Below are 19,702 nucleotides of genomic sequence, written 5' to 3'. Positions count from 1 at the left end.
CATTTGTTTAAGTGGCCTGAACCACAGATAGCCCCTGATATACTCATCATTAAGAGATTGTATAAAAAAAGTGCTGCATGTAGGAAGTAAATAAAACCTTCCGTCATAACATAATGACAACTGAGAAGACATTGATTATCATGTCACATTAACACCTGGCTGTGGGTAGGATATATTTTGCCAAAAGTGAAGACTTCATGCAGGTGTTGATAGACTGGGTGCCCATGCTGACCTGTGTCCTCAAGCATAAGCTCCCACACTGGACAAGTGAGCATCAGCGTTATATCAGTGGAGCAATGAAAGAAGGCGCCCAGGTCTGATGAATTAGATCTTCTATCACATGACTTTGATAGCCAGGTCCAGGTTACAGCAAGGAAAACTTGGGTATTGCCATTTATGTGGATGTTACATTTGTACATACCATTAACCTAGATTTTGTTGCTGACCAGATAAACCATACTCCCTGATAGTAGTTTGTTATGTGCTGAAAAACAAGTCTGATCCATCATGTGTCGACCTTAAAACTTACAGGACTTTAAGGAACTTCTTCTGACAGTTTGACCTCAGATGCCACAGCATACCTACAAATATCTGGTAAAGTCCCTGTTTCGACAGGTCAGGACTGTTATAGCAGAAGAAGGGAACCCTACTCAATATTAGGTGGGGGGGTCAATATTATGGCTGATCGGTGTAAATGAAATAAGAGGTGCAGTATCATCATCTGAAAAGTCTTTTGCCATAAACATGAGGTTTTTTTTATTCAAAAAAAGAAAAGAAAAACATTTTAAGCTTATTGACTCAATTAAACTCCACCAATGTGCTCTTTCCAAAGTCTTTTATTCTTTAGAGTTTTGGATCAGCAAATGACATAAATCAATACTGATTTATAAAATGACACAGATCTTGATGAAATTATTAGCGATGTGATGTATCTGCTGTCTCGTATTCAGAACAAAGAAGAGGAGAATGGGAGGCCTCAATATTTTCTTCTCAAATAACTTTATTCTCGACATCATCTTCCTTCCATTACTTTACTTGTCTTTCAGTTTAAGAACAGTTCCTGTTTTATAATCTCATCCTAAACGAGTGGAAGTGATGGAGTAAATCTTTTAGTTCATGTATCAATGGTCACATCATATATAAACTTCATGAACCCAAGTGGGTACAAATTAAGTTTTATTTGTTTGTTTTCATCATCGTAGCAACATGTAAGCAGATAATGATAAAATGATGTTATTGCACAGTTACATGAGAAAGCATCCCTTCTAAACACATTTTACAGGTTAGTGACATCAGATGTGTTTACAGTTCTCAGTGAATCAAATAGGCAAAAATAACATTTTGAGATTATTCACATTTTTCCCATGAACTGGAGACTTTCTAATTTAAAAGAATTTGAACATGAACTTGAACAGTTTGCATCTTTGTTTCACAGGTTTAATTAAACTCTCCAAATCAACAAATGTCTAATCACAGAGTGGAATCAGAAGAACTCAAATGCTGCGAGTTGCACAGACAAAAGCGTATTCATATGAACACTTTATGTCATTCCATTTCTTGTTTTTTCCCCAGTTGGTTTGGACACAGTCTTCTGACCCTTGATAGTTGTTTGGCTCTCCTGTATTCCAAAACTTAAAGTCGAATTTAGAGCCATCAGACCACAACCATGCGCCATTCTTCTGACAATCAGTGAGTCCGATCCATTTGACTCCGTCAGCAGGATCAAAGCTTCTGATCAGGTGTTTGACAAAATTCTCTTCCTCCTGACTGTGGATAGATACCAGGTTGGCTCCCTGTGATACACAGTGCAGCTCTGCATCAATCCAGGTCATCTTAGTGGCGATGTACTTGTAGCAGCGGCCATTGAAGCTGTACCATGACTCGGGACAACAACCTTGCCAAAGCAGCATTTCCTTCTCATCTGAAGGAGACGCTGCACCCAGAGCCAGAGCAGCCATGAAGAGGAACAACATCCTGATGGAGTTTTATGTCTGTAATTAAAACAAGGTGTCAATGTCTTGAAGTTGATCTGTATTGATGCTTATCATCAAATATCCTGCAGAGGCAGGTGACAGGCTGCTTTCTTTTATATCACACAGAGAGGGCGTCTCCACTTTTGGTATCTTATCATTAATCTGTGCACTTAATATAATTTTTCTGTTGAGATTGGCTTTGTTCTTAGACATTATGTATTCATACTCTGTATGTTTCTAAAAACAATCTATGTTCCTATCTTGTACTTGTCCACTCTGCTCATACTACGCAATGTATGTTCTTGAATGGTCCAGAACTTTAAGAAAGCATAACTGGACTAAATAACTTGGTTAGATGAAGCTTCTCTATCTTGTCAGATAGGTCTGTCACATTAGATACACGCCTAAAAAAACAGTCACACACACATGTTGCTTATCACAGCCTAAAGAACATGACATGGACAGTGGTTGGCCTGTTTATGTTACTAATAACTGGCCAATTATATTATGTAAGTACAACCTCTGTTAGATTAACGTGAATAAGATGAATATGAACTATTTCCATATATCGGGGCTTCCGATGAGTTTTGCTGTATGCCAACTTTTAATATGTACATTCTCAGGCCTAAAACTGCCCGAGAGCACCTGAAGGCTATTCAGTACTTGTAGCAGTGAGATCATTAGCCAAAATCTTTCAGCTCTACACAACAACACAATATCTGAACATTGGCCAAAGAACGCTGTTCGATCACCTTGATGTCTGATAAAACGTAATATTCAGTCATTTTAATTCAAATTTGATTTTAGCATATTTATTTTCATTGAGCTAATCAAAGTTTCCAACGTCTTTTCTGTCGAGCAATTCAGTTTTATCAGCATTACTGTCACAAACATATCCACACACATTCCTAAAACAGTTTCCCAGATTTTACCAACTAAAGTTCAAGTTCAACAGATCCATTGTCAGAAATACTACTTCTGGTTGGTGGTCCTTCTGAAAATAATTCCATCATTAGGTTGATCTTTGACTGAAAGAGAGGGGCTTGTCTGGCCAGATCACCATGTCTGGGATCCAGTGGGAGAGTCTGACAAGCAGGGAGTCAAGCTGGGAGCGAAGAGTCCTGATTATTATCTTCTTCGCTGCTGTTTTATCATCATTTGTTGATTTAGTAAACATTCATATAGACAGTTTTCCTATTTGAGTTACAGTAATGATGGCTCGCTCTTGGGTTAAATAAAATAACAGACCCTGAAAGGATTGCAATCTTTTAATATAGCAAGATGCTATTATTATTGTTTTATCCTAAATGTTTCAATTTGAATCCCTCAGAAGGTATTTTAAGTGTAAAGTAAAATAGGAGCATTGCACATCGTGGTGCTTAGGACCTACCCTTCTTAGCGGTAGGATTACAACAACAGAAATTAGTTTTGAGATGAATTTTTCAGCAGCAAAAACTTTGTATTATCTGTTGGAACAAAAAGGCATAATAATTCCATCACTAATGTAAAAAGGTAGGGTTTGGCTGAAATTTCAGCACCACTGAAATGAACAAAAATAAGGAAATCAAAGACAAAAACAGACCGCATGTTGTAAAGAGATTTGGAGAAATGGATGTTAGGCTCTATTAAGCATGGACTATTTATCATCTGTTTTCACACGTAATCCCATCTTTATCGTGTCATAAAAGAGCTTTTTTGGTGCAATCAGTTTCAAAGAAGGTCACTTGAGGTCACTGTTGTCCTGGATGAGTGCCATCCCCAGCAGCTCAAAGTACTTCATAACTATCAGAGAACCACCGGCCGATAGTCATTCAGGCCTGAAACTGCTGAGGACTTTGCGATGGGAATGAGCTTTATTATGTATTCTTATTGCAAATACATATTTGTTATATCAGAAATTGATTGATCAACTTAATCATTAAAAAAAATCAAACAACAACTGGCCTGCAAATTACATGTGTCCAAACTTCTAAAGTAGCACATAGACAATAAAAACTAGCATCTCTCGGGTTAAAAAAACCTCAACCAGTGGCTCCGGTTTGCTTGGCTGGTTGAGCAGACATCCCATATACAGAGGCTGAGGCTCCTATTTTTTTTATTTTTTTTTAATATTCCTTTATTTGTGAAAAGTGTCAGTAACACACATGTGACAATCACGAGGGAAGAATTTTACAAAACACCAACAGAAAAGATGATGACAAACAAACAAAAAAATTATAAGGAACAGAGAAATAAAATTGATAATAATAAATATTAATAGTATTTTAAACAAAGAGATTAAAGTGACCCCTGAGTGTAGGTGTTTGTTTCAAGTGTGTATGTGAGTGTGTGTGTGTCTATGGGTATGTTTGTGTGGGGAAAAATAAATTATGCAGACGGCACAGTATAAGGATTAACGGTGGAAATAATAATAGCAAGAATGATCTAAATTACTCCCTGATAGTAGTTTATTATGTGCTGAAAAACAAGTCTGATCCATCATGTGTCGACCTTAAAACTTACAGGACTTAAAGGAACTTCTTCTGAAAGTTTGACGTCAGATGCCACAGCATACCTACAAATATCTGGTAAAGTCCATGTTTCGACAGGTCAGGACTGTTATAGCAGAAGAAGGGAACCCTACTCAATATTAGGTGGGGGTCAATATTATGGCTGATTGGTGTAAATGAAATAAGAGGTGCAGTATCATCATCTGAAAAGTCTTTTGCCATAAACTTTGAGGTTTTTTTATTCAAAAAAAGAAAAGAAAACATTTTAAGCTTATTGACTCAATTAAACTCCACCAATGTGCTCTTTCTAAAGCCTTTTATTCTTTAGAGTTTTGGATCAGCAAATGACATAAATCAATACTGATTTATAAAATGACACAGATCTTGATGACATTATTAGCGATTTGATGTCTCTGCTGTCTCGTATTCAGAACAAAGAAGAGGAGAATGGGAGGCCTCAATATTTTCTTCTCAAATAACTTTATTCTCGACATCATCTTCCTTCCATTACTTCACTTGTCTTTCAGTTTAAGAACAGTTCCTGTTTAATAACTTGTTTTTTTTTGTTTTCATCATCGTAGCAACATGTAAGCAGATAATGATAAAATGATGTTATTGCACAGTTACATGAGAAAGCATCCCTTCTAAACACATTTTACAGGTTAGTGACATCAGATGTTTTTACAGTTCTCATTGAATCAAGCAGGCAAAAATAACATTTTGATAGTATTCACATTTTTCCCATGAACTGGAGAGGTTTTAATTTAAAAGAATTTAAACATGAACTTGAACAGTTTGCATCTTTGTTTCACAGGTTTAATTAAACTCTCCAAATCAACACATGTTAAATCACAGAGTGGAATCAGAAGAACTCAAATGCTGCGAATTGCACAAACAAAAGAGTATTTAAATGAACAGTCTTTGTCATTCCATTTCTTATCTGTGCCCCAGTTGGTGTGGACACATTCTTCTGACCCTCCAGCATTGTTTGGCTCTCCTCTATTCCAAAACCTAAAGTTGACTTTAGAGCCATCAGACCACAACCATGCGCCATTCCTCTGAGCATCAGTGAGTCCGATCCAGTTGACTCCCTCAGCAAGATCAAAGTTTCTGATCAGGAATTTAACAAAATTCTCTTCCTCCTGACTGTGGATAGATACCAGGTTGGCTCCCTGTGATACACAGTACAGCTCTGCATCAATCCAGGTCATCTTAGTGGCGATGTACTTGTAGCAGCGTCCGTTGAAGCTGTACCAGAACTGTGGGCAGTTTCTACGTTGTAGGGCCAATTCTCCCTGAGCTGAAGCGGATACAGCACCCAGAGCCAGACAAAGCAAGACGAGGAACAGCTTCATGTTGACGTTTTACGTATCTCTGTTTGAAGATGTCTTGATGTATTGCTGGAATTAATTTGCACTGGTGGTTGTTCCCAGCAGTTCTGTAGAGACAGATGACAGGCTGATTCTTTTATATCCTTCAGAGAGGGTGTCTGCAGTGTCATGTCTTATCATTGGCCAAATCCTGTTGTATGCAACACCTCAATATCTGAACATGAGCCAACAAACACCGCTGTGCCACTTTCAGTCAACTCTGACATCAGCCTTTTTTTCAGCACAGCAACACAGGCATGCAATTACACATCAACAACAATCCAGTAGTGCAAAGCTTTGTATACATATGTGCAATTTAAACAGCATTGCCGTAATACAATACGTATATAAAATATGTATTCATACTCTGTATGTTTCTAAAAACAATCTATGTTCCTATCTTGTACTTGTCCACTCTGCTCATACTACGCAATGTATGTCCTTGAATGGTCCAAGACTTTAAGATGTCATAACTGGACTAAATAACTGGGTCAGATGAAGCTTCTCTATCTTGTCAGATAGGTCTCTTACATTAGATACCAGCCTAAAACCAACCTCACACACACACGTTGTTTATCACATCCCTAAAAACATGACGTGGACAGTGGTTGGCCAGAGATTGGTGAATTATAGCGAGTGAATAGACTGGGAGAACCCTCAGTGACCCAGCACACAGAGTAAAAAGCTCTGTGTAGAAGCTTTTTGATCAGGTCCTCCCTCTGGTATTCACCCACTCTGACTAATGTATGTAAAGATAACCAAAACGATTTGGAATTGTGAAGAATTAAGAACTGACCGACTGTTCTGGCATCCTTAGCTTTGTCATAAATGCGCTCACCCTAAGATTATCTCATCTAAAGCCTGTTTCCTTCTTCTCTCATTCAGCCCTGAGAGTGAGGGCCGTCAAAACAAAACAATACAGAATACAGATTCTGAGTGCTAGTGGATCATTGGCCTGTACTTTAAGAGCACCAGAGTTACACATAGTTATTTAGCAGATGAGTTTACAATGATAATAGAAGTTATTTTTTCTATTACAGCAACTATTATTAATTAATTCATTTATTTTAAAATGTATTTGATTGGAAGAAATACCAAAGTACATAGATAATCTGAAAATAGCTTTTTCAATGCAGGTATCGCAACGAAGAGATAAAAAGCAATAAAATGTTCAAAATAAATCCAGGTAAGAACACAATGTTTAACACTAGACAGTAGTACAACTTTGTTGTTGAATTAAGATTCAACAGCTCTCTTAAAGAGTTAAAGTTCAGAAGTTTTCAGATAAATGAGCAGAGCATCTAAAGTCTTTGCTCCTTCCATTGAACAACTGTCTGAACAAAAGATGTTTTACAAAGTGAGACTTTATGATTTCCACCTGAAGGAGATCTGAGACCAGACATTCAGTCCATGTGACATGTGTGAAAATATCAGCAATTAACAGCAAGGCCAGATGTCCTCCCTCTCTCTCTCTCTCTCTCTCTTTGTGCATTAATTTCCTATTGAGCAACTTGCCAATAAAGGCAACAACAAAAACAATCCTTTAAAAAACTAAAAATTAAAAAAATAACATCAACCATGGTTCAAAAAGGACTATGATGAAACTAAAAAGAGTACAGCTAAGAAAACTTGGGTCTTGCCATTTATGTGGATGTTACATTTGTACATACCATCAATCTAGATTTTGTTGCTGACCAGATAAACCATACTCCCTGATAGTAGTTTGTTATGTGCTGAAAAACAAGTCTGATCCATCATGTGTCCATCTCAAAACTTACAGGACTTAAAGAACTTCTTTTGACAGTTTGACCTCAGATGCCACAGCATACCTACAAATATCTGGTAAAGTCCATGTTTCGACAGGTCAGGACTGTTATAGCAGAAGAAGGGAACCCTACTCAATATTAGGTGGGGGGTCAATATTATGGCTGATTGGTGTAAATGAAATAAGAGGTGCAGTATCATCATCTGAAAAGTCTTTTGCCATAAACTTTGAGGTTTTTTTATTCAAAAAAAGAAAAGAAAGACATTTTAAGCTTATTGACTCAATTAAACTCCACCAATGTGCTCTTTCCAAAGCGTTTTATTCTTTAGAGTTTTAGATCAGCAAATGACATAAATCAATACTGATTTATAAAATGACACAGATCTTGATGACATTATTAGCGATGTGATGTATCTGCTGTCTCGTATTCAGAACAAAGAACAGGAGAATGGGAGGCCTCAATATTTTCTTCTCAAATAACTTTATTCTCGACATCATCTTCCTTCCATTACTTTACTTGTCTTTCAGTTTAAGAACAGTTCCTGTTTAATAACTTGTTTTTTTTTTTGTTTTCATCATAGTAGCAACATGTAAGCAGATAATGATAAAATTATGTTATTGCACAGTTACATGAGAAAGTATCCCTTCTAAACACATTTTACAGGTTAGTGACATCAGAGGTGTTTACAGTTCTCAGTGAATCAAGTAGGAATAAATAACATTTTGATAGTATTCACATTTTTCCCTTGAACTGGAGAGGTTTTAATTTAAAAGAATTTAAACATGAACTTGAACAGTTTGCATCTTTTTTTCACAGGTTTAATTAAACTCTCCAAATCAACACATGTCAAATCACAGAGTGGAATCAGAAGAACTCAAATGCTGCGAATTGCACAGACAAAAGAGTATTTAAATGAACAGTCTTTGTCATTCCATTTCTTATCTGTGCCCCAGTTGGTGTGGACACATTCTTCTGACCCTCCAGCATTGTTTGGCTCTCCTCTATTCCAAAACCTAAAGTTGAATTTAGAGCCATCAGACCACAACCATGCGCCATTCCTCTGAGCATCAGTGAGTCCGATCCAGTTGACTCCCTCAGCAAGATCAAAGTTTCTGATCAGGAATTTAACAAAATTCTCTTCCTCCTGACTGTGGATAGATACCAGGTTGGCTCCCTGTGATACACAGTACAGCTCTGCATCAATCCAGGTCATCTTAGTGGCGATGTACTTGTAGCAGCGTCCGTTGAAGCTGTACCAGAACTGTGGGCAGTTTCTACGTTGTAGGGCCAATTCTCCCTGAGCTGAAGCGGATACAGCACCCAGAGCCAGACAAAGCAAGACGAGGAACAGCTTCATGTTGACGTTTTACGTATCTCTGTTTGAAGATGTCTTGATGTATTGCTGGAATTAATTTGCACTGGTGGTTGTTCCCAGCAGTTCTGTAGAGACAGATGACAGGCTGATTCTTTTATATCCTTCAGAGAGGGTGTCTGCAGTGTCATGTCTTATCATTGGCCAAATCCTGTTGTATGCAACACCTCAATATCTGAACATGAGCCAACAAACACCGCTGTGCCACTTTCAGTCAACTCTGGCATCAGCCTTTTTTTCAGCACAGCAACACAGGCATGCAATTACACATCAACAACAATCCAGTAGTGCAAAGCTTTGTATACATATGTGCAATTTAAACAGCATTGCCGTAAGATAATACGTATATAAAATATGTATTCATATTCTGTATTCTTCTAAACAATCTATGTTCCTATCTTGTACTTGTCCACTCTGCTCATACTACGCAATGTATGTCCTTGAATGGTCCAAGACTTTAAGATAGCATAACTGGACTAAATAACTGGGTCAGATGAAGCTTCTCTATCTTGTCAGATAGGTCTGTTACATTAGATACCAGCCTAAAACCAACCTCACACACACACGTTGTTTATCACATCCCTAAAAACATGACGTGGACAGTGGTTGGCCAGAGATTGGTGAATTATAGCGAGTGAATAGACTGGGAGAACCCTCAGTGATCCAGCACACAGAGTAAAAAGCTCTGTGTAGAAGCTTTTTGATCAGGTCCTCCCTCTGGTATTCACCCACTCTGACTAATGTATGTAAAGATAACCAAACAATTTAGAATTGTGAAGAATTAAGAACTGACCGACTGTTCTGGCATCCTTAGCTTTGTCATAAATGCGCTCACCCTAAGATTATCTCATCTAAAGCCTGTTTCCTTCTTCTCTCATTCAGCCCTGAGAGTGAGGGCCGTCAAAACAATACGTTTATCTACAGATTCTGAGTGCTAGTTGATCATTGGCCTGTACTTTAAGAGCACCAGAGTTACACATAGTTATTTAGCAGATGAGTTTACAATGATAATAGAAGTTATTTTTTCTATTACAGCAACTATTATTAATTAATTCATTTATTTTAAAATGTATTTGATTGGAAGAAATACCAAAGTACATGGATAATCTGAAAACAGCTTTTTCAATGCAGGTATCGCAACGAAGAGATAAAAAGCAATAAAATGTTCAAAATAAATCCAGGGAAGAACACAATGTTTAACACTAGACAGTAGTACAACTTTGTTGTTGAATTAAGATTCAACAGCTCTCTTAAAGAGTTAAAGTTCAGAAGTTTTCAGATAAACGAGCAGAGCATCTAAAGTCTTTGTTCCTTCCATTGAACAACCGTCTGAACAAAAGATGTTTCACAAAGTGAGACTATATGATTTCCACCTGAAGGAGATCTGAGACCAGACATTCAGTCCATGTGACATATGTGAAAATATCAGCAATTAACAGCAAGGCCAGATGTCCTCTCTCTCTCTCTCTCTCTCTCTCTCTCTTTTTGCATTAATTTCCTATTGAGCAACTTGCCAATAAAGGCAACAACAAAAACAATCCTTTAAAAAACTAAAAATGAAAAAAATAACATCAACCATGGTTCAAAAAGGACTATGATGAAACTAAAAAGAAACAAGCAGTGTCAGAAGTGTTTTTGCCAGAGCTCAGGCGTAGAGGCATTGCCTTCCAGTTGTAAGATCAGTAGTTCATCCCCTCCATTTGTTTAAGTGGCCTGAACCACAGATAGCCCCTGATATACTCATCATTAAGAGATTGTATAAAAAAAAGTGCTGCATGTAGGAAGTAAATAAAACTTTCCGTCATAACATAATGACAACTGAGAAGACATTGATTATCATGTCACATTAACACCTGGCTGTGGGTAGGATATATTTTGCCAAAAGTGAAGACTTCATGCAGGTGTTGATAGACTGGGTGCCCATGCTGACCTGTGTCCTCAAGCATAAGCTCCCACACTGGACAAGTGAGCATCAGCGTTATATCAGTGGAGCAATGAAAGAAGGCGCCCAGGTCTGATGAACTGCATCTTCTATCACATGACTTTGATAGCCAGGTCCAGGTTACAGCAAGGAAAACTTGGGTATTGCCATTTATGTGGATGTTACATTTGTACATACCATTAACCTAGATTTTGTTGCTGACCAGATAAACCATACTCCCTGATAGTAGTTTGTTATGTCCTGAAAAACAAGTCTGATCCATCATGTGTCCACCTTAAAACTTAAAGGACTTAAAGGAACATCTTCTGAAAGTTTGACGTCAGATGCCACAGCATACCTACAAATATCTGGTAAAGTCCATGTTTCGACAGGTCAGGACTGTTATAGCAGAAGAAGGGAACCCTACTCAATATTATGTGGGGGGTCAATATTATGGCTGATCGGTGTAAATTAAATAAGAGGTGCAGTATCATCATCTGAAAAGTCTTTTGCCATAAACTTTGAGGTTTTTTTTATTCAAAAAAAGAAAAGAAAACATTTTAAGCTTATTGACTCAATTAAACTCCACCAATGTGCTCTTTCCAAAGCCTTTTATTCTTTAGAGTTTTAGATCAGCAACAGACATAAATCAATACTGATTTATAAAATGACACAGATCTTGATGACATTATTAGCGATGTGATGTATCTGCTGTCTCGTATTCAGAACAAAGAAGAGGAGAATGGGAGGCCTCAATATTTTCTTCTCAAATAACTTTATTCTCGACATCATCTTCCTTCCATTATTTTACTTGTCTTTCAGTTTAAGAACAGTTCCTGTTTAATAACTTGGTTTTTTTTGTTTCCATCATCGTAGCAACATGTAAGCAGATAACGATAAAATGATGTTATTGCACAGTTACATGAGAAAGCATCCCTTCTAAACACATTTTACAGGTTAGTGACATCAGAGGTGTTTACAGTTCTCAGTGAATCAAGTAGGAAAAAATAACATTTTGAGATCATTCACATTTTTCCCATGAACTGGAGAGGTTTTAATTTAAAAGAATTTGAACATAAACTTGAACAGTTTGCATCTTTGTTTCACAGGTTTAATTAAACTCTTCAAATCAACAAATGTCAAATCACAGAGTGGAATCAGAAGAACTCAAATGCTGCGAATTGCACAGACAAAAGAGTATTTAAATGAACAGTCTTTGTCATTCCATTTCTTATCTGTGCCCCAGTTGGTGTGGACACATTCTTCTGACCCTCCAGCATTGTTTGGCTCTCCTCTATTCCAAAACCTAAAGTTGACTTTAGAGCCATCAGACCACAACCATGCGCCATTCCTCTGAGCATCAGTGAGTCCGATCCAGTTGACTCCCTCAGCAAGATCAAAGTTTCTGATCAGGAATTTGACAAAATTCTCTTCCTCCTGACTGTGGATAGATACCAGGTTGGCTCCCTGTGATACACAGTACAGCTCTGCATCAATCCAGGTCATCTTAGTGGCGATGTACTTGTAGCAGCGTCCGTTGAAGCTGTACCAGAACTGTGGGCAGTTTCTACGTTGTAGGGCCAATTCTCCCTGAGCTGAAGCGGATACAGCACCCAGAGCCAGACAAAGCAAGACGAGGAACAGCTTCATGTTGACGTTTTACGTATCTCTGTTTGAAGATGTCTTGATGTATTGCTGGAATTAATTTGCACTGGTGGTTGTTCCCAGCAGTTCTGTAGAGACAGATGACAGGCTGATTCTTTTATATCCTTCAGAGAGGGTGTCTGCAGTGTCATGTCTTATCATTGGCCAAATCCTGTTGTATGCAACACCTCAATATCTGAACATGAGCCAACAAACACCGCTGTGCCACTTTCAGTCAACTCTGGCATCAGCCTTTTTTTCAGCACAGCAACACAGGCATGCAATTACACATCAACAACAATCCAGTAGTGCAAAGCTTTGTATACATATGTGCAATTTAAACAGCATTGCCGTAAGATAATACGTATATAAAATATGTATTCATATTCTGTATTCTTCTAAACAATCTATGTTCCTATCTTGTACTTGTCCACTCTGCTCATACTACGCAATGTATGTCCTTGAATGGTCCAAGACTTTAAGATAGCATAACTGGACTAAATAACTGGGTCAGATGAAGCTTCTCTATCTTGTCAGATAGGTCTGTTACATTAGATACCAGCCTAAAACCAACCTCACACACACACGTTGTTTATCACATCCCTAAAAACATGACGTGGACAGTGGTTGGCCAGAGATTGGTGAATTATAGCGAGTGAATAGACTGGGAGAACCCTCAGTGATCCAGCACACAGAGTAAAAAGCTCTGTGTAGAAGCTTTTTGATCAGGTCCTCCCTCTGGTATTCACCCACTCTGACTAATGTATGTAAAGATAACCAAACAATTTAGAATTGTGAAGAATTAAGAACTGACCGACTGTTCTGGCATCCTTAGCTTTGTCATAAATGCGCTCACCCTAAGATTATCTCATCTAAAGCCTGTTTCCTTCTTCTCTCATTCAGCCCTGAGAGTGAGGGCCGTCAAAACAATACGTTTATCTACAGATTCTGAGTGCTAGTTGATCATTGGCCTGTACTTTAAGAGCACCAGAGTTACACATAGTTATTTAGCAGATGAGTTTACAATGATAATAGAAGTTATTTTTTCTATTACAGCAACTATTATTAATTAATTCATTTATTTTAAAATGTATTTGATTGGAAGAAATACCAAAGTACATGGATAATCTGAAAACAGCTTTTTCAATGCAGGTATCGCAACGAAGAGATAAAAAGCAATAAAATGTTCAAAATAAATCCAGGTAAGAACACAATGTTTAACACTAGACAGTAGTACAACTTTGTTGTTGAATTAAGATTCAACAGCTCTCTTAAAGAGTTAAAGTTCAGAAGTTTTCAGATAAACGAGCAGAGCATCTAAAGTCTTTGTTCCTTCCATTGAACAACCGTCTGAACAAAAGATGTTTCACAAAGTGAGACTATATGATTTCCACCTGAAGGAGATCTGAGACCAGACATTCAGTCCATGTGACATATGTGAAAATATCAGCAATTAACAGCAAGGCCAGATGTCCTCTCTCTCTCTCTCTCTCTCTCTCTCTCTTTTTGCATTAATTTCCTATTGAGCAACTTGCCAATAAAGGCAACAACAAAAACAATCCTTTAAAAAACTAAAAATGAAAAAAATAACATCAACCATGGTTCAAAAAGGACTATGATGAAACTAAAAAGAAACAAGCAGTGTCAGAAGTGTTTTTGCCAGAGCTCAGGCGTAGAGGCATTGCCTTCCAGTTGTAAGATCAGTAGTTCATCCCCTCCATTTGTTTAAGTGGCCTGAACCACAGATAGCCCCTGATATACTCATCATTAAGAGATTGTATAAAAAAAAGTGCTGCATGTAGGAAGTAAATAAAACTTTCCGTCATAACATAATGACAACTGAGAAGACATTGATTATCATGTCACATTAACACCTGGCTGTGGGTAGGATATATTTTGCCAAAAGTGAAGACTTCATGCAGGTGTTGATAGACTGGGTGCCCATGCTGACCTGTGTCCTCAAGCATAAGCTCCCACACTGGACAAGTGAGCATCAGCGTTATATCAGTGGAGCAATGAAAGAAGGCGCCCAGGTCTGATGAACTGCATCTTCTATCACATGACTTTGATAGCCAGGTCCAGGTTACAGCAAGGAAAACTTGGGTATTGCCATTTATGTGGATGTTACATTTGTACATACCATTAACCTAGATTTTGTTGCTGACCAGATAAACCATACTCCCTGATAGTAGTTTGTTATGTCCTGAAAAACAAGTCTGATCCATCATGTGTCCACCTTAAAACTTAAAGGACTTAAAGGAACATCTTCTGAAAGTTTGACGTCAGATGCCACAGCATACCTACAAATATCTGGTAAAGTCCATGTTTCGACAGGTCAGGACTGTTATAGCAGAAGAAGGGAACCCTACTCAATATTATGTGGGGGGTCAATATTATGGCTGATCGGTGTAAATTAAATAAGAGGTGCAGTATCATCATCTGAAAAGTCTTTTGCCATAAACTTTGAGGTTTTTTTTATTCAAAAAAAGAAAAGAAAACATTTTAAGCTTATTGACTCAATTAAACTCCACCAATGTGCTCTTTCCAAAGCCTTTTATTCTTTAGAGTTTTAGATCAGCAACAGACATAAATCAATACTGATTTATAAAATGACACAGATCTTGATGACATTATTAGCGATGTGATGTATCTGCTGTCTCGTATTCAGAACAAAGAAGAGGAGAATGGGAGGCCTCAATATTTTCTTCTCAAATAACTTTATTCTCGACATCATCTTCCTTCCATTATTTTACTTGTCTTTCAGTTTAAGAACAGTTCCTGTTTAATAACTTGGTTTTTTTTGTTTCCATCATCGTAGCAACATGTAAGCAGATAACGATAAAATGATGTTATTGCACAGTTACATGAGAAAGCATCCCTTCTAAACACATTTTACAGGTTAGTGACATCAGAGGTGTTTACAGTTCTCAGTGAATCAAGTAGGAAAAAATAACATTTTGAGATCATTCACATTTTTCCCATGAACTGGAGAGGTTTTAATTTAAAAGAATTTGAACATAAACTTGAACAGTTTGCATCTTTGTTTCACAGGTTTAATTAAACTCTTCAAATCAACAAATGTCAAATCACAGAGTGGAATCAGAAGAACTCAAATGCTGCGAATTGCACAGACAAAAGAGTATTTAAATGAACAGTCTTTGTCATTCCATTTCTTATCTGTGCCCCAGTTGGTGTGGACACATTCTTCTGACCCTCCAGCATTGTTTGGCTCTCCTCTATTCCAAAACCTAAAGTTGACTTTAGAGCCATCAGACCACAACCATGCGCCATTCCTCTGAGCATCAGTGAGTCCGATCCAGTTGACTCCCTCAGCAAGATCAAAGTTTCTGATCAGGAATTTGACAAAATTCTCTTCCTCCTGACTGTGGATAGATACCAGGTTGGCTCCCTGTGATACACAGTACAGCTCTGCATCAATCCAGGTCATCTTAGTGGCGATGTACTTGTAACAGCGTCCGTTGAAGCTGTACCAGAACTGTGGGCAGTTTCTACGTTGTAGGGCCAATTCTCCCTGAGCTGAAGCGGATACAGCACCCAGAGCCAGACAAAGCAAGACGAGGAACAGCTTCATGTTGACGTTTTACGTATCTCTGTTTGAAGATGTCTTGATGTATTGCTGGAATTAATTTGCACTGATGGTTGTTCCCAGCAGTCCTGTAGAGACAGATGAAAGGCTGATTCTTTTATATCCTTCAGAGAGGGTGTCTGCAGTGTCATGTCTTATCATTGGCCAAATCCTGTTGTATGCAACACCTCAATATCTGAACATGAGCCAACAAACACCGCTGTGCCACTTTCAGTCAACTCTGACATCAGCCTTTTTTTCAGCACAGCAACACAGGCATGCAATTACACATCAACAACAATCCAGTAGTGCAAAGCTTTGTATACATATGTACAATTTAAACAGCATTGCCGTAATACAATACGTATATAAAATATGTATTCATATTCTGTATTCTTCTAAACAATCTATGTTCCTATCTTGTACTTGTCCACTCTGCTCATACTACGCAATGTATGTCCTTGAATGGTCCAAGACTTTAAGATAGCATAACTGGACTAAATAACTGGGTCAGATGAAGCTTCTCTATCTTGTCAGATAGGTCTCTTACATTAGATACCAGCCTAAAACCAACCTCACACACACACGTTGTTTATCATATCCCTAAAAACATGACGTGGACAGTGGTTGGCCAGAGATTGGTGAATTATAGCGAGTGAATAGACTGGGAGAACCCTCAGTGATCCAGCACACAGAGTAAAAAGCTCTGTGTAGAAGCTTTTTGATCAGGTCCTCCCTCTGGTATTCACCCACTCTGACTAATGTATGTAAAGATAACCAAAACGATTTAGAATTGTGAAGAATTAAGAACTGACCGACTGTTCTGGCATCCTTAGCTGTGTCATAAATGCGCTCACCCTAAGATTATCTCATCTAAAGCCTGTTTCCTTCTTCTCTCATTCAGCCCTGAGAGTGAGGGCCGTCAAAACAATACGTTTATCTACAGATTCTGAGTGCTAGTTGATCATTGGCCTGTACTTTAAGAGCACCAGAGTTACACATAGTTATTTAGCAGATGAGTTTACAATGATAATAGAAGTTGTATTTTCTATTACAGCAACTATTATTAATTAATTCATTTATTTTAAAATGTATTTGATTGGAAGAAATACCAAAGTACATGGATAATCTGAAAACAGCTTTTTCAATGCAGGTATCGCAACGAAGAGATAAAAAGCAATAAAATGTTCAAAATAAATCCAGGTAAGAACACAATGTTTAACACTAGACAGTAGTACAACTTTGTTGTTGAATTAAGATTCAACAGCTCTCTTAAAGAGTTAAAGTTCAGAAGTTTTCAGTTAAATGAGCAGAGCATTTAAAGTCTTTACTCCTTCCATTGAACAACTGTCTGAACAAAAGATGTTTCACAAAGTGAGACTTTATGATTTCCACCTGAAGGAGATCTGAGACCAGACATTCAGTCCATGTGACATATGTGAAAATATCAGTAATTAACAGCAAGGCCAGATGTCCTCCCTCTCTCTTTCTCTCTCTCTCTTTGTGCATTCATTTCCTATTAAACAACTTGCCAATAAAGGCAACAACAAAAACAATCCTTTAAAAAACTAAAAATGAAAAAAATAACATCAACCATGGTTCAAAAAGGACTATGATGAAACTAAAAAGAGTACAGCTAAGAAAACTTGGGTCTTGCCATTTATGTGGATGTTACATTTGTACATACCATCAATCTAGATTTTGTTGCTGACCAGATAAACCATACTCCCTGATAGTAGTTTGTTATGTGCTGAAAAACAAGTCTGATCCATCATGTGTCCACCTCAAAACTTACAGGACTAAAAGGAACTTCTTCTGACAGTTTGACCTCAGATGCCACAGCATACCTACAAATATCTGGTAAAGTCCATGTTTCGACAGGTCAGGACTGTTATAGCAGAAGAAGGGAACCCTACTCAATATTAGGTGGGGGGTCAATATTATGGCTGATCGGTGTAAATGAAATAAGAGGTGCAGTATGATCATCTGAAAAGTCTTTTGCCATAAACATTGAGGTTTTTTTTATTCAAAAAAAGAAAAGAAAAACATTTTAAGCTTATTGACTTAATTAAACTCCACCAATGTGCTCTTTCCAAAGCCTTTTATTCTTTAGAGTTTTGGATCAGCAACAGACATAAATCAATACTGATTTATAAAATGACACAGATCTTGATGACATTATTAACGATGTGATGTATCTGCTGTCTCGTATTCAGAACAAAGAAGAGGAGAATGGGAGGCCTCAATATTTTCATCTCAAATAACTTTATTCTCAATATCATCTTCCTTCCATTACTTTACTTGTCTTTCAGTTTAAGAACAGTTCCTGTTAAATAACTTGTTTTTTTGTTTGTTTTCATCATCGTAGCAACATGTAAGCAGATAATGATAAAATTATGTTATTGCACAGTTACATGAGAAAGCATCCCTTCTAAACACATTTTACAGGTTAGTGACATCAGATGTGTTTACAGTTCTCAGTGAAACAAATAGGCAAAAATAACATTTTGAGATTATTCACATTTTTCCCATGAACTGGAGACTTTCTAATTTAAAAGAATTTGAACATAAACTTGAACAGTTTGCATCTTTGTTTCACAGGTTTAATTAAACTCTCCAAATCAACACATGTTAAATCACAGAGTGGAATCAGAAGAACTCAAATGCTGCGAGTTGCACAGACAAAAGCGTATTTATATGAACACTTTGTGTCATTCCATTTCTTGTTTTTTCCCCAGTTGGTTTGGACACAGTCTTCTGACCCTCCAGAGTTGTTTGGCTGTCCTTTATTCCAAAACTTAAAGTCGAATTTAGAGCCATCAGACCACAACCATGCGCCATTCTTCTGAGCATCAGTGAGTCCGATCCAGTTGACTCTCTCAGCAGGATCAAAGCTTCTGATCAGGTGTTTGACAAAATTCTCTTCCTCCCGACTGTGGATAGATACCAGGTTGGCTCCCTGTGATACACAGTGCAGCTCTGCATCAATCCAGGTCATCTTAGTGGCGATGTACTTGTAGCAGCGGCCATTGAAGCTGTACCATGACTCGGGACAACAGCCTTGCCAAAGCAGCATTTCCTTCTCATCTGAAGGAGACGCTGCACCCAGAGCCAGAGCAGCCATGAAGAGGAGCAACATCCTGATGGAGTTTTATGTCTGTAATTAAAACAAGGTGTCAATGTCTTGAAGTTGATCTGTACTGATGCTTGTCATCAAATATCCTGCAGAGGCAGGTGACAGGCTGCTTTCTTTTATATCACACAGAGAGGGCGTCTCCACTTTTGGTATCTTATCATTAATCTGTGCACTTAATATAATTTTTCTGTTGAGATTGGCTTTGTTCTTAGACATTATGTATTCATACTCTGTATGTTTCTAAAAACAATCTATGTTCCTATCTTGTACTTGTCCACTCTGCTCATACTACACAATGTATGTTCTTGAATGGTCCAGAACTTTAAGAAAGCATAACTGGACTAAATAACTTGGTTAGATGAAGCTTCTCTATCTTGTCAGATAGGTCTGTCACATTAGATACACGCCAAAAAAACAGTCACACACACATGTTGCTTATCACAGC

General features: G+C 37.7%; 5 protein-coding genes across 5 annotated transcripts; all 5 read right to left on the bottom strand.

The window, feature by feature from the left end:
- Positions 1-1,493: 1,493 nt before the first annotated feature.
- On the bottom strand, positions 1,494-5,817 carry LOC140274743 (lactose-binding lectin l-2-like). Its single transcript, XM_072370108.1, has 2 exons — positions 5,438-5,817; positions 1,494-1,974 (listed from the first exon to the last, which is right to left on the bottom strand). Exons 1-2 carry the CDS (start codon positions 5,815-5,817, stop codon positions 1,494-1,496), a joined length of 861 nt encoding a protein of 286 aa, XP_072226209.1.
- A 2,655-nt stretch (positions 5,818-8,472) lies between these two features.
- Positions 8,473-8,955, bottom strand: LOC140274742 (ladderlectin-like). Its single transcript, XM_072370107.1, has 2 exons — positions 8,576-8,955; positions 8,473-8,479 (listed from the first exon to the last, which is right to left on the bottom strand). Exons 1-2 carry the CDS (start codon positions 8,953-8,955, stop codon positions 8,473-8,475), a joined length of 387 nt encoding a protein of 128 aa, XP_072226208.1.
- Positions 8,956-12,058: 3,103 nt separating this feature from the next.
- Positions 12,059-12,541, bottom strand: LOC140274741 (ladderlectin-like). Its single transcript, XM_072370106.1, has 2 exons — positions 12,162-12,541; positions 12,059-12,065 (listed from the first exon to the last, which is right to left on the bottom strand). The coding sequence occupies exons 1-2, from the start codon at positions 12,539-12,541 to the stop codon at positions 12,059-12,061; spliced, it is 387 nt and encodes a 128-aa protein (XP_072226207.1).
- A 3,103-nt stretch (positions 12,542-15,644) lies between these two features.
- LOC140274740 (ladderlectin-like) lies at positions 15,645-16,127 on the bottom strand. Its single transcript, XM_072370105.1, has 2 exons — positions 15,748-16,127; positions 15,645-15,651 (listed from the first exon to the last, which is right to left on the bottom strand). Exons 1-2 carry the CDS (start codon positions 16,125-16,127, stop codon positions 15,645-15,647), a joined length of 387 nt encoding a protein of 128 aa, XP_072226206.1.
- Positions 16,128-18,780: 2,653 nt separating this feature from the next.
- LOC140275297 (ladderlectin-like) lies at positions 18,781-19,260 on the bottom strand. Its single transcript, XM_072370736.1, has one exon. The coding sequence runs from the start codon at positions 19,258-19,260 to the stop codon at positions 18,781-18,783; it is 480 nt and encodes a 159-aa protein (XP_072226837.1).
- Between the last annotated feature and the right edge of the window lie 442 nt (positions 19,261-19,702).

Source organism: Leuresthes tenuis, unplaced genomic scaffold, assembly GCF_036924035.1.
Source record: "Leuresthes tenuis unplaced genomic scaffold, fLeuTen1.0.hap1 SCAF_18, whole genome shotgun sequence".
NCBI lineage: Eukaryota > Metazoa > Chordata > Actinopteri > Atheriniformes > Atherinopsidae > Leuresthes > Leuresthes tenuis.
The sequence above is the reverse complement of the archived record's forward strand: the minus strand, read 5'-3'. Positions and strand labels throughout refer to the sequence as shown.